At 42.6% G+C, this 15047-nt stretch overlaps 1 protein-coding gene across 5 annotated transcripts in view; it reads right to left on the reverse strand.

Annotated features, from left to right (window-relative positions):
- Positions 1-500: 500 nt before the first annotated feature.
- The window catches only part of LOC141103553 (flavin-containing monooxygenase 5-like), a 197821-nt gene continuing 183274 nt past the window's right edge, over positions 501-15047 (reverse strand). For all 5 annotated transcript variants that reach the window (XM_073593260.1, XM_073593256.1, XM_073593257.1 and 2 more), the window contains 2 exons: positions 12254-12326; positions 501-3286 (listed from right to left, as the gene is read on the reverse strand). In XM_073593260.1, coding sequence (XP_073449361.1) covers positions 2941-3286; positions 12254-12326 — 419 coding nt within the window. In that variant the 3' untranslated portion in view covers positions 501-2940. The remainder of the gene's footprint in view (positions 3287-12253; positions 12327-15047) is intronic.

Below are 15047 nucleotides of genomic sequence, written 5' to 3' on the forward strand. Positions count from 1 at the left end.
ATAAACTGACACCTGGATCTCAAACCTGGTGCCAGTTAATTTGACAAAATATATATAAACAACTCCTATAAAGTGCTTTGAATTAAGTAAATCAATTGTGATACCAAAAAACTCCACCAGTTGTCTCCGCTGGCTGTTGATATGTACCAACCAAATATATAATATAAATTATATAAATTGTGATACATCAGTTAATACAAGTGCTTATATCAAAGTGCTTTGTGTGCAACAAAGTCCAAAAAACTGCCACCAGATATTTCCAACTGGATGCTGATAATTGAGTGCTGTCTTCATAACAATTCCACACCGCTGTGATCAATTGTTTTCCTCCACCAACTCTATATGCACTGCCCACTCAGTATGACACCTATTACAAGTAGTCATAAATAACAGGATGAAGATGCCGTTTCTGATACTCCTCTCAGCTGGTCACTGGGCCAGTATCAATAGACACAAGATAGGGACTCCCACAAATAATAGAAAAAGAAAAGGATGACTCCCATGGTGAAACACGTTGCATTTATTTAAAACACGCAATAAAAGTTCCACTTATATTGAATATAGATAGACACAGATCAAAATAATAGCAGGGATGCCGATATGCGCTCCACCTGCATTCCAAAATGGCGCAAGTGACGTGCTGACGAAACGTGTTGAACGGGATCTTGCGTGACATGTCACTTCCGCCATTTTGGCTTGTTCACACTATCTGTGGCTCACAGCAGGGGGTCCGGTGTGTCCCTGTTCACCGTTTCAGGTCTGAATTAGGTCAGAATTTTTGCCTGAATTCAGACTTAAAAAAGAGAGCCAAAGACGCACAGGACCCTTCTGCTGTGGCCGTCCCCAGAGATATGTGAACCGGCTCCATTGAAAGCCGAACACACTCTCCTGTCATGCAAATTGGATGCGGGGAAACCTGCATTCAATTCATATAAGTGTGAACCCAGCCTTAGACATTTATCACTGAAGCAAGTTACTTCACTGGAAAATTCCTCTCTATGCTTGTTCCAATGATAACTCAAAATTTGTGATTTTTCCTCACTTTTAGCTCTACTGACAATGATCAGTAGGAAATAAAGAGAGTTAAAGAATATGTAAACTCTTATACGTTTGGTAATAGAGTGTATATATGTTTTGCTTTTAATTTCTACATAAAACTAAATGGGTTGTTTTACCAGGTGAGGGTTTTACATATACTTTAATCTCCCCATCTAAGACAAACACAGCAATAAAAACCAAATGAAGGTTCTAACCCCTCCTAAATCTATCAAACCCTAAAAACCTATACTAAAAACCTAAAAAAGCTCTTTCACCTAAACTTTAAGCTGGGCCCAACCTCTAAAACACTACTCTAAGGGCACGGGGGCGTTGGCGGAAAAGCACCTCTAAAACTACGGTAAAGTGCTGCTATTGCTAGCGGCGCTTTGCCGTTGTATTAGAGTTGCTTTTGGCCACTAGCAGGGCACTTTTAACCTCGCTAGCGGCTGAATAAAGGATTAATAGTGCCTGCAATGCGGCGCTTTGCAGGTGCTTCGCCGGCGCTGCCCATTGATTTCAATGGGCAGGGGCGCTTTAGGAGTGGTGTATTCACCGTTCCTAAAGCACCTCAAAGATGCTGCTTGCAGGACTTTTTTTAACGTCCCGCAAGTGCACCACTCCAGTGTGAATGCCCGAGGGCTTTCACACTGGAGTGACAGGAGAGGCGCTTTACAGGTGATTTGCAGGTGCTATTTTTAGCGCTATAGCACCTGTAAAGCGCCTCGGTGTGAAGGTAACCTTAAACTTCATGATGTTGAATACTATTATCGTGATGCTAGCAAGACAAAATAGTACAGAAACTTTTTTTTAATGTGCCCTATTATGAACTTCTAAGGGTACTTTCACACTGAGGCGCGGGGTCGTTGGCGGTACAGTGCCTCTAAAACGACGGTAAAGTGCCACTGTACCAAAACCTAAAAACCTATACTAAACCAGAGGTGTTTTTTTTTGTCCACTAGCGGGGCACTTTTAACCCCACTAGCGGCCGAATAATGGGTTAAAAGCGCCCGCAAAGCGCAGCTCCCACGTCACTTTGCAGGCGCTGCGGAGGCGCTGCCCATTGTTTTCAATGGGCAGGAGCACTTTAAGAGCGGTGTATACACTGCTCCTAAAGCGCTGCAAAGATGCTGCTTGCAGGACTTTTTTTAACGTCCAGCCAGGGCTTTCACACTGCAGTGACAGGAGAGGCACTTTACAGGCACTTTGCAGGTGCTATTTTTAGCGTGATAGCGCCCGTAAAGCGCCTCAGTGTGAAAGTAGCCTAAGCCCACGGTCACACCGGTCCGGTGCAACTTGTCATGCGATTTGACAGGCTGCACCCTATTGTCGGCAATGGAACTGCTCAAATCGCATGAAATCGCACAGATCTCAGCCAAGTTGCACCTGAAGTCGCACTGACATGTGGCTTTGAAATCAAGTGAAGTCACACAATTTGGTGTGACCGGGGGCTAAAATCCCATACTACAAACTGGGCACCAAAGTTTCAGAGATGGTAAAAACACTTGAAAAAAAAACATAGTTATAAATGAAAAACTTTCCTCTGCAGGCAAACCTGTATGTATTGCATAGAGGCACTGATAAAGCTAACAAAAGATTTTACAGTTGGTCTGAGGCCAATATATCTGCTGGAAAAGAGGTTTTTCATTTTGTAGCAGGGTTTCTCTATTACAGGGATCAAAATAAACAAATAAAATTGCAGTAGCAAATTGCACATAGGAGGTTATGCTTTGAGAAGAATGTTTTTCGGTAACCAAAAAAAAAGGATAGTCCCTTTACAATCAAAGTTACAAGGCGTGGGATTTTTCAAATTTAAAGAATAATTTGTATAACAAATAGCCCTTGCTCAAGAGCCTGAAGCCTGTAACAATGGACTTGTCTGAATCATAGTATTGCTTGACCTAATTACAATAGGACATATATGGCAGCAAAGATCACCAACATGCCCAGAAGCTTAAGAAGCATATTAAATGAACCGTGAGCCATTTCAGTATCAGTGATGCGGGTCTTTGTTGGCTTTATGATACGATCCTTCTGAGTTAGAATGGCTTTCCTGGCACCCTTCCATTGCCCTGGTCCACACAGACGATACTGGTAAGGTGTACATGGACCAAAGAATATCTCCCAGGCCAGCTTGGGATCGGACAGGAAAAGCTGCTTAACATTGGGCTTGCAGCCTACTTCTACTGCAACTTCATCCATGTATGGTACATAATCCACTTGTATGGTGTGACGCTCACTTTTGACATACCTGAAACAAGAGGTTTTCAACATTATTGTGTAAAGGATATTCCAGGAAAAGACAATAGTAACCATATAAGTATATACTAGTCCACCCAAAGAAAAAAAAAAAAAGGTTCAAATTGGTATTTTATTTTGTGAGACGCACTTAGGGGATGGGGGAATTTATTTAGCTGCTCGCCGACCATGTAACATTGTTGTGTAGCAGGAACATAAACGCCCACACACTGCACATATGCATCCATGGTAGCTGAGGTTTCTCTACTGAGAAAGAAATTGCTGCACACTCCAAGCACAGTGACCCAGCTTCTAGTCTCTAGTTATGATTGGGAGACATCAGAACAGGCTCACGATCATGTGACTGCTGTGACAGCCAATCATACTGGTCGTGTAATTGGGAAATCTGTTCTGCCCCTCCACCTAAAGAACCAGCTAAAGGGATTTGGTGCGTGGGCAGGCGGATGGGAAGGGGTTAAAAGAGAAGTTTGGGATTAAAAAAACAAAACAAACATACATACGTTTTCACCTATGTGGCTGAAGCATGGATCCGAACTGAGTTCACATGACTGCTGATTGCTCAGTTCTCAGTCTTCACAGTCAGTCATCAGCTCTCTGCTCTGGCCCTCCAGCTCACTGGAGCGCCGGGCTGTGGAGGGGGCAGAAGTGGCTGGCTCAGGCTCACAGCAGAGCGCTAAGAGGTTGAGCCAGCTGCCAGCATCTGGGCAGATCCTGACATTGTCAGGATTCCCACAGACCATTTACCAGCTCTGTGATGTCACCCGACAGCGGGCTTTAGCTAAATCTAAATTCCAAATTATACTTCTCCTTTTAGGACAATTGTACAGAAGAACAGATGTCCTTTAACATTAAAGAAAGAACTATGGTGGAGATCCCCAGTGCCACCTTAACAGCATCATGGGTCCCTGGACAAAGTAATGCACTGTGGAGCGGAGTGGGTGTGGCTAAATTATGCCACATGTAAGGTGTGGCTTTTTTTGTCTGATTTGAAATTTTAGTCTGGGTTTTTAATTTGTAATTAACACTCATTTTTTAAAAATGTTTTCACTATGCTGCGGGGGGATGTATCAGGGGTCCAAACTCATGAAGTCTCACTTTTGAGACAAACAAAGGGACTGAGGGGTAGGGGGTGGGGGGCAGGCAGCAAAATACTGACCAGTGCAGCGGGTGGGGGAAATAGCTGGAACCGATCTTTTGTGACTCTCACTGCAGCAGCTTGAGCAGGAGATGTCGACTTTCAGCTGCTGCAGTGAAAGCCACAAAAGACTGATTCCAGTTATTTTCACCACCCTCTGCACTGATCACCCGCTATATCCGCTCCACACATGACCCCCATGTCAGATTGTAGGGCCTCCCATGCACCAGGGGTGCCTATGCAAAAAGACAGCCCTGGTGAGCCCAGTCACTTGGCTTTGCAAGGGTACGTGGCTGGACTACTCTTTCGGCTTAAAGTATTTGTAAACCCATATTTTTTTTTAAAATAACAAACATGTCATACTTACCTGCTCTGTGCAATGGTTTTGCACAGAGAAGCCCCGATCCTCTTCTCCTTGGGTCCAGTGCACCTGGGTTCAGGGTTCATTTGCTATGGGGGCACATATGTTGGCTCATCCATTGTCACACAGAGTGTGGCTTGGCCTTGTCCCCTGCTCCCTCCTCACTGGCTGTGATTGACAGCATTGGGAGCCAATGGCTCTGAGCTTATAAAGAGGGAGAGAGCGGAGATAGCCGCTGCTCTCGTTCACAGTGCTGGATCGCGATCAAACTTTGGTAAGGAGGGGCTGGAGCCATTTTTTTTTTTTTTTTACCTTAATGCAGAGAATACATTAAAATAAAAAACCTTCCACCTTTAGAACCACTAATTACTATTGATTAGCTGTTATGATCAGTTTGGAAGATTGGAATTCCAAATCACAACGATACTTCTTCCTAGCCTTTTTTACATTTAGGTAGTTGAGTTTCGGTCTTTTGTTTATTAATTTTCTTTCTGTTCGCTATGAACAAATATAGCTCATTTGTTGTGTATTCATAAATATTTAAGTTTTTTTCTAGAATTATTGGCATAAACACCTGCTTGAAAAAAAACAAACATGTTTTTTGTTTTTATCATTTATACATATAGAGACTCAGGCTGGGACAAAGCTAATAGGGAGTAAATATATGAAGGCAGGTTCTTCCCCTTTAGACCTGCCTATTACTGTGGACCTCCCTCCTCCCCAACTTATTACTTTACATAAATGTAAAACGTTCATTAAAATTAATAAAACTAGTAGTACATACCTTCCTCCTTCTTGCTTTGTTTCCCCAGTCTCTTCAATCTGTTCCCCTGCTGGTTAAAAAAGCCTTTCACATGATTTCGAGACACTGTGGACACGCCCGCTGCACAGCAGGGGAGCTAAAGCATGGGTCTGGTGGCCTCGATGTCTGCCAGCCACCCGCGATCACTCCTCGGAGAGGCAGAACGGGGATCTGCCAATGGAAACAAAGCAGATCCCCATTCTGACAGGAGAGTACAGTGAGATTGTCTGTTCCTAGTGATCAGGAACAGCGATCTCTCTGTACTCCCAGTCAGTCCACTCCCCCCACAGTTAGAAACACCTCTCTAGGACACACTTAACCCCTTGATCACACCCTAGTGTTAACCCCTTCCTGCCAGTGTCATTTATACAGTGATCAGTGGATATTTTTAGCTCTGATCACTGTAATAATGTCACTGGTCCCAAAAAAGTGTCAACAGTGACCGATCTGTCCGCCGCAATGTCTCAGTCCCACTAAAAATCGCTGATCACTGCCATTATTAGTAGAAAATAAAAATAAAAAAATAAAATATATTCCCTATTTTGTAGACACTATAAATTTTGGGCAAACCAATCAATATACACTTATTGTGATTTTTTTTACCAAAAATATGTAGAAGAATACATATTGGCCTAAACTGATGAATAAATTATTTTTTAAACATGTTTTTATTGGATATTTATTATAGCAAAAAAGTAAAAAATATTGTTTTTTTTTCAAAATTGTCGTTTTTTTTTTTTTTTGTTTATATCACAAAAAATAAAAACCACAAGGGAGGTTGAAATACCACCAAAATAAAGCTCTATTTGTGGGGAAAAAAAGAACATCAATTTTGTTTGGATAAAACGTTGCACGACCGTGCAGTTGTCAGTGCCTTATCGCAAAAAACGGCCTGTCCATTAAGGGGGTAAATCCTTCCGGGGCTGAAGTGGTTAATGGGGACTCAGAAAAAGCGTTAGCTCTCTGTCTATATTTTGTGTGCAGAAAAGTATATATAATGGAAGAATTTCTGTTTTTATGGATATCTACCCTCATTTTCTATGCTGTCCACAACAGTTTCACCAGAATTGAAGGTTGCACCATTGAGACAGACAGACAGAAATAAAAATCTGACAGGTTAGTTAGTCTTTCTCTACTTCTCACTTGTCTGGTAAAATGTCAGCAAGACAGCATCTGAGGGGAGAAGTCTTGAACAAAGCCCCAGATAGCAATAAGAACTTGACAAGACTTCTAATTCTTTGCCATTCCCAGTGAAATGGACATCATATGACATCCTCTTAGAGGGCGCCACCCGCCACAGCTGATGACTGATCACTATACCGGCCTGTTGTCAGTATCATGGGATCGCTATGACTAATCACAGCAGATCACATGACAATTGTAAACAATGAATGGCTTCCTTTCATGCCATCCATTGTATACAATTGTGTTGCTAGCTGTGATTGGTCACAGTGATCAATGATCACATGACACAGACAGGGCCAATCACAGCCCATTTGTATCATGTGATTAGCTTTGGCCTATCACAGTTAATCACAAAAAAGGACACCGAATAAGTTTAATCAGTTTCATCCAGTACAAATGGTTGCATTTACCAATTAAATTCATTGGTATAAGCAACTATATTATGTAAAAAAAAATTCTGATCACTTCCCCAGAGTAGTTCAGTGTTACTATGGTAGCATTGTATTGCTCTGGTCAGAGTGTATTAAAAAAAAAAAACATAATAAAAAGAAAAAAAATGAATACAAAATACAAAACAAATTTTATATATACACATGAAAAGATATAATAATAAAATATTTACAAAAATGTGAGGGGTGTACTCACTTTTGTGAGATACTGTATATAATATAATATAATATATATATATATATATATATATATATATATATATATATATATATATATATATATATATATATATATTATATACACTATCTCACAAAAGTGAGTACACCCCTCACATTTTTGTAAATATTTTATTATATCTTTTCATGTGACAACACTGAAGAAATGACACTTTGCTACAATGTAAAGTAGTGAGTGTACAGCTTGTATAACAGTGTAAATTTTCTGTCCCCTCAAAATAACTCAACATACAGCCATTAATGTCTAAATCTCTGGCAACAAAGGTGAGTACACCCCTAAGTGAAAATGTCCAAATTGGGCCCAAAGTGTCAATATTTTGTGTGACCATCATTATTTGTTAGCACTGCCTTAGCCTTCTTGGGCATGGAGTTCACCATAGCTTCACAAGTTGCCACTGGAGTCCTCTTCCACTCCTTCATGACGACATCACGGAGCTGGTAGATGTTAGAGACCTTGCGCTCCTCCACCTTCCGTTTGAGGATGCCCCACAAATGATCAATGAGGTTTAGGTCTGGAGACATGCTTGACCAGTCCATCACCTTTACCCTCAGCTTCTTTAATAAGGCAGTGGTCGTCTTGGAGGTGTGTTTGGGGTTGTTATCATGTTGAAATACTGCCCTGCGCCCCAGTCTCCAAAGGGAGGGGATCGTGCTCTGCTTTGGTATGTCACAGTACATGTTGGCATTCATGGTTCCCTCAATGAACTGTAGCTCCTCAGTGCCGGGAGCACTCATGCAGCCCCAGACCATGACCCTCCCACCACCATACTTGACTGTAGACAAGACACACTTGTCTTTGTACTTCTCACCTGGTTGCCGCCACACACGCTTGACACCATCTGAGCCAAATAAGTTTATCTTGGTCTCATCAGACCACAGGACATGGTTCCAGTAATCCATGTCCTTAGTCTGCTTGTCTTTAGCAAACTGTTTGCGGACTTTCCTGTGCATCATCTTTAGAAGATGCTTCCTTCTGGGACGACAGCCATGTAGACCAATTAGATGTAGTGTGTGGCATATGGTCTGAGCACTGACAGGCTGACCCCCCACCCCTTCAACCTCTGCAGCAATGCTGGCAGCACTCATATGTCTATTTCTCAAAGACAACCTCTGGATATGACGCTGAGCATGTGCACTCAACTTCTTTGGTCGACCATGGCGAGGCCTGTTCTGAGTGGAACCTGTCCTGTTAAACCGCTGTATGGTCTTGGCCACCATGCTGCAGCTCAGTTTCAGGGTCTTGGCAATCTTCTTATAGCCTAGGCTATCTTTATGTAGAGCAACAATTTTTTTTTCAGATCCTCAGAGAGTTCTTTGCCATGAGGTGCCATGTTAAACTTCCAGTGACCAATATGAGAGAGTGAGAGCGATAACACCAAATTTAACACACCTGCTCCCCATTCACACCTGAGACCTTGTAACACTAATGATTCACATGACACCGGGGAGGGAAAATGGCTAATTGGGCCCAATTTGGACATTTTCACTTAGGGGTGTACTCACTTTTGTTGCCAGTGGTTTAGACATTAATGGTTGTGTGTTGAGTTATTTTGAGGGGACAGCAAATTTACACTGTTATACAAGCTGTACACTCACTACTTTACATTGTAGTAAAGTGTCATTTCTTCAGTGTTGTCACATGAAAAGATATAATAAAATATTTACAACAATGTGAGGGGTGTACTCACTTTTGTGAGATACTGTATATATATATATATATATATATATATATATATATATATATATATATATAATTTTTTTTTTTTTTTACGTACAGTCACCAGTCAGTCAATCACAGTCACACCAGTTAAATGATACCATTGTACTGCACTGGTGCCATGCCTCTTACTAAATACCCTGTACTGTCTACCTTCCAAACAGGGGTAATTTGGGGGATATTTGTACTGTCTTGGTATTTTCGGGCCTCAAGAAATGAGATAGGCCTTTAGTACTTCAGGATTGATTGATTTTCAGATATTTACCATAGTTTGTGAACTCTATAACTTTCGTACAGACTAATTAATAAACACTGATTTAGATTATTTTTGCCAAGGAAATGTAGCAGAATACATTTTGACCTAAATTTATGAAGAAAGGTTGAGGTTATTTGTGTCTGTAAGTAAGACTTTTACTTTTGGCACAGTAATTAAAGCAGATTTTGTGGGTATAAGGGCTGTGGCCCATGTGCACTGTGCATACACAGTGCATGTTTCCTATTTAAAGACCTTCACCCTAATGTACATGTATGTAGTGCTTCCCCCCTTAGGAGTTGCTGGATTTTTGGGTCTCCCTTAAATGCACAGCAAGGTAACAGTATTCCAGTATTAACTCGGTAGTCAAAAACAAGTCCAGGGTTTTTGTTTTGTTTTTATTTTATTGGGGATGCACTTGGATAGGGTTGGGAAGGTATGGGATGTCCAGAACTGTAGCTTGAATGCAACTTGAGGACTTTAAACTGTCTATGGCTACAAAAAAAAAAAATCACAAGGCTATCCTCCCGTAGGAAAAACAGGTGCAGTGAGGACTGTAGTTCCTCTTTATCTACAGTGTGACTTTTAAGCCTCATCCACTTTCAGCACAGTTTGGTTGCACCTAACATTTGCTATGGTGCACTACGTATTACTTCTCACTATGGGGCACCCCAAGTCTTTTATGATCCTAGTAACACGCCTGGTAGTGGAGTACTGATTAGTTTACACAATCACAAATAGTAAATAGAACATTTACTTCCAGTGGCGGCCCATCCATTAAGGGCGCACGGGCGTCGCCCCCTCTATCACGCCACACCCTATATGTGTCATGGATAGATTCATGCATAGGACACTGGGCACTTGAATTACAGTGACAGGGGGTCTTTTTTTTGAAGCACCTTATTAGAGCCCTAGGCTCTAATAGGTTTCAAAATAGGGTGAACTCGGAGAGCAGAGCGTTGCTCTTGGAGTCCACCCAGGTGTGTTAGAAAAGCAAATTAATATTCGCTTTTCTAACACTGAACCACCTCTCTGCCGGTCTGTTATCCATCACCTGACTGGCTGAAAGGACAGGCGATCCTATTGGACGCCTAGCAGGAAGAAAGAAGAGACGCATGGCAGAAGCATGGAGGACACAGGAGCCGCCACCTGAATCCACAGCTTGCCGCCATCACCTGCTGCCTGACCCACCACCAAGATGGGGTAAATGCAGGTAAGACAACGAGCAGGCGGTGCTGATTAAATGCCGCCGGGGGGGTCACAGTGGCTGCAATAGATGGGCACAGTGGTTGCAAGGGATGGGCACAGTCATGGGCATCCGCAGGTAGGGGCAAGGGGGGGCAAGACCCCCCCTGCAATAAGGGATCGGTTTGGGGGTTCCCCACTCAAGCCTTATCCTAGCGCCGGCGGGCAGCCCTGCTCGCACCTGTACACAGTTTCGCAGGGCCGTTGACAGCTGGTGCAAGGAGCGGGACAGCGAAGGCCTCAAGGGGTGGGCAGGATGACATCACCCGGTCTACATAGTGCAAGCGAGCGGCCCAGGAGATGGAAGCCGTGGGAAAGGAGAGCAGCAAGATGCCAGGAACAGCAGGCACAGCGTTCCCAGTGCCTCCCAGAGCCTAGGACCTCCTGACTCCTTAAACCTCCCCACACCTCCCAGACCTGGAGGACAGATTGACTAGGGTTCAGAGAACAAGGACGGGCAGGAATTGAAAGCAGCCTGGGACCATTCCACGTCATATCATAGATCCAATGGAAGGAACAGAGCACCTCCTGTCCTTACCCAGAATGAAAAGGGGTCTTGCCAGCTGCTGGCCATCATGGACATCCTGCTGGCATGCAAGGTACTGAGCATCACACATCAGTGGGACATAGGGACACTAGAGGGACTGCAGACAGGGCTAGGGTCCTCTCTTTCTGACCCCCCATCAACCCTGTCATCCCCTCTCTCTGTGTGCCACCGCTCTGTCTTTCTAACCCCCTCTCTTCCTGTCACCCCCCCCTCTGTCTCTCTCTGTCACACTTCTCTCTCTCCTCGTCACCCCCCCTGTCTCTCTCTGTCACTCCCCCTCTGTCTCTCTCTGTCAACCTCCCCGTCTCTCTCTGTCACTCCTCTCTCTCTCTCTCTCTCTGTCACCCCCCTCTGTCTCTCTCTGTCACCCCCATTTGTCTCTGTCACCCCCCTCTCTCTGTCACCCCCTTTGTCTCTCTCTGTCACCCCCCTCTGTCTCTCTCTGTCACCACCCCCTGTCTCTCTCTGTTACCCCCCTCTCTCTTTGTCATCCCCCTCTGTCTCTCTCTGTCACCCTCCACATGTATGCAGTCTCTGACAGTCTCTTGTGCCATGTATGCAGTCTCTGATCGTCTCTTATACCATGTCTGCAGTCTCTGACAGTCTGCCATGTATGCAGCCTCTGATCATATCTTGTGCTATGTCCGCAGTCTCTTACAGTCTCTTGTGCCATGTATGCAGTCTCTGACCATCTCCTGTACTATGTCCGCAGTCTCTGACCATCTCCTGTACCATGTCCGCAGTCTCTGACCATCTCCTGTACTATGTCCGCAGTCTGTGACCATCTCCTGTACCATGTCCGCAGTCTCTGACCATCTCCTGTACCACGTCCACAGTCTCTGACCATCGCCTGTATTTAGTCTGCAGTCTCTCACCATGATAATGTGATATTGACATTGTGGAAAAGCGTCAGAGCATGGGTGACCTTAAAATGATGCCCCCCCCTGAAAAAGTTCTGCGTATACCCTTGATAGAGATTTAGATTCTAAGAAATTGTTGACTGGTTCTGTTTAAGAAGATTGGCTAACCTGTTCTGCATGTCTTCCTTTCTCTTGTTGATCTCCTCCTTCATCTCACCCATAGGTGGAAGCTTGGCTAGACCTAAGACAAGTGCAGAAATAGTTAAACATAACATTTAAAGCCCAACTCTATGCACAGCTATTTTTATATATGTTTTTGTCTTTAGTGCTTTATTTACACTAGCACATTTTTTGCACATTTTTGCATTTAACATGTAGGACAGCCCTTACATTTTAATGGACTGCCCTGCACGTGACAATTGCAGCAAAAAAGCTGATGCACCTTTTTGAGCTTCAGGTTTGCTCTTTTTTACCATTAATTTTTTGATCATTTGTCACATTGTGAAAGAAAGCGCTTCTTGCTTGAACTGTTTGGGGTACCAATAAGAATAAATGACAACACAAGCGCAACATGCATGCTTGATGCCTTTCTCAAAGCTTTTATTTTGTTGGTCAATATTGCTCCAATGTCCACCTGGGGGAATGAAGCTGCTCAGCTTTTGAATCTCTGGCCCAGCTGGTTGTCCTCCTCTCTAGTTAAGGCTTGAGCCCCCTTTTGAGCAGTCTGGAACTCAAAACTTTATTTAATTATGTATTCTTTTGCTTTTTGTATTTTATATTATTGTTATGTTTTTTAATTGTAGATATTTCATACTCCCCAACCTCCTGAAGAAGTAGTTTTCACCATGAAACACGTTGAGATATATCTGCTGTACTCATGTTCCTTTTTATTGCTAACTCCAAATCATTGAGGTACGTTCACGGACATATGTTTAGCTTTCATGATAGGAACTGCATCTTAGCCCCTTGGGGGTAATGCTTTTATATATTTATTTCAGTGCTGTAATGTCCATCTAATGGATTTGTCTTAATCAATATCTGTAATAAAATATGAATGATTTTAAAGAAGATGTATGTATGATGTCTATGGAGGTACCAAGAAAATCCAAGCTTCACATCATTTTCTAAATATAAGGAAATGGTTTACTGTCAAAGGATTTGAATTTCTATCCATCTTGTACTGAGGCGTAAACAGCCATACCATGCAGCCCCAGCCTGTAATTGGACAGTGAAAGGGGAAGCATCAAGCTGATGAGATTATCCCTCTCTTTTCCTATCAGGATGCTTGCAGCGCAGCACAAATGACTGGTTCCTTGTGCTGTTTTGATCCCTCCCAGTTAGAGCTCTGCTGCAGAGGGACTACAACAGGCCAATACCAAATCAAATTCAGGTATTTCAGCCAGAACAAACCCTAACCACGCATGCGTGATCTGCAGTGGCAATCTTGGATTCTGGCATATGGAAGTCCTGCTTGTAATGAAGCACTGTATTGTCTCCCTTTGCTTGTAAGTGCATAGACTGAATAAATATTCTTCATTTTAACTGATCTTTACTATGGAAAGCCTATTTTCTTTTGTATACTCTGGTATTATGTTCCTACACTGATCATGACCACACCAATGAGTGCGGTCTCATGTGAGACTGAAGAGAGTGCTATATGTGCCTGTAAGCTTGGATGACCAACAAGGCGGTGTGATATACCTGGCAGGATTGCATTAGGTGCTCTTTGGCCACTCTACAATGGGGGTCATTCTACTCTGGTAAGCCTCTGCCTGCCTCACACTTATATGAATACTTTTATTTGGGTAGACTGTGCTTAAAATTTTTAGTTTTTTATGTACTGTATAGAACTTTTTGCTGCATTTTATTTATTCATGAGCATGTGGCTAATATCAAACGCAGCTTTCCGATACATAGTTTATCCAAACATGCTTTGAAGCATGATTGCAATCCAAATGGCACTAGTTTTTTGGGCATAGATACATTTTGTGGACATTGGAGAGGTAGCCATATGGTTAGAGAGGTTTCACATTTAGAAACAAAATGTATTTATCAAGCTCAAACATATGCTCCCTTTGATATGAACATCGAGTGGGACATCAACGCATTTATCAACAATGGTTAGATGTTTTTCTGCCATTTGTTGACGCATTGGTCCTTCCGGTGTACTTCTTAGGGTTACTTAGTGGCTTGGTGTATGGATTTTTTTTTTTTTTTGGGGGGGGCATTAGTGTATTTTTTGTATTCTTTGTATTTATTTTTTTATTTTTTTTTGGGGGGGGGGGGGTTATGTTATTTTATACGTTATATATTTCTTGCTTGTATATTGCTTGCTACCACAAGAGGTCGCCACTCCTTTATGTCTAGATGTATTCATAATCCCTCTTCCCATATATACATTCTTTATGTATTTTATTTTCCTCAATATAATGTAAAAAAAAGATTTCTTTCCATATAATTATTTCATTTGGGTTTTGTATCTAATTGATTAATCCACTTCGAAAATATGATTTTTAAAATTTTGTCTGGAATTTTATTTAGAAGCCTTAATTTAATACTGTTTTCTACGTCGGGCATGTTCCGATGTGTGAGAGGAGTTTTTTTACTTCTCTTGTTTTGATCTCATAACGTTTCTTATTAGTTCTTAAACCCCCTTTTTTGCGCCCCTTTTTGTGAAGTGATGTCCATTGGGCTGAGGTGTGTCAGTTCCGCCCGGTTGTACGCATATTACTTCTGGGTGGGTGATCATATGTGTGGGGGTCATATCACTTCCGTTCCATATATTTTATACAATGTGTTTTGGTACATCTCATGGGCTAGGAGATCACTGCTTCCGCCTAATGGAGCGCACATATTTCCTGTTACAAATGCTGTCCAATAGACAGAGGTTCTTTGCGTCCCTCGGGTGGAACACATATAATTTCCGGGTGGGCAGAGCATGGGTCGGGAGATTCCTACCTCT

The sequence above is a fragment of the Aquarana catesbeiana genome, linkage group LG07, assembly GCF_042186555.1.
Source record: "Aquarana catesbeiana isolate 2022-GZ linkage group LG07, ASM4218655v1, whole genome shotgun sequence".
Classification (NCBI taxonomy): domain Eukaryota; kingdom Metazoa; phylum Chordata; class Amphibia; order Anura; family Ranidae; genus Aquarana; species Aquarana catesbeiana.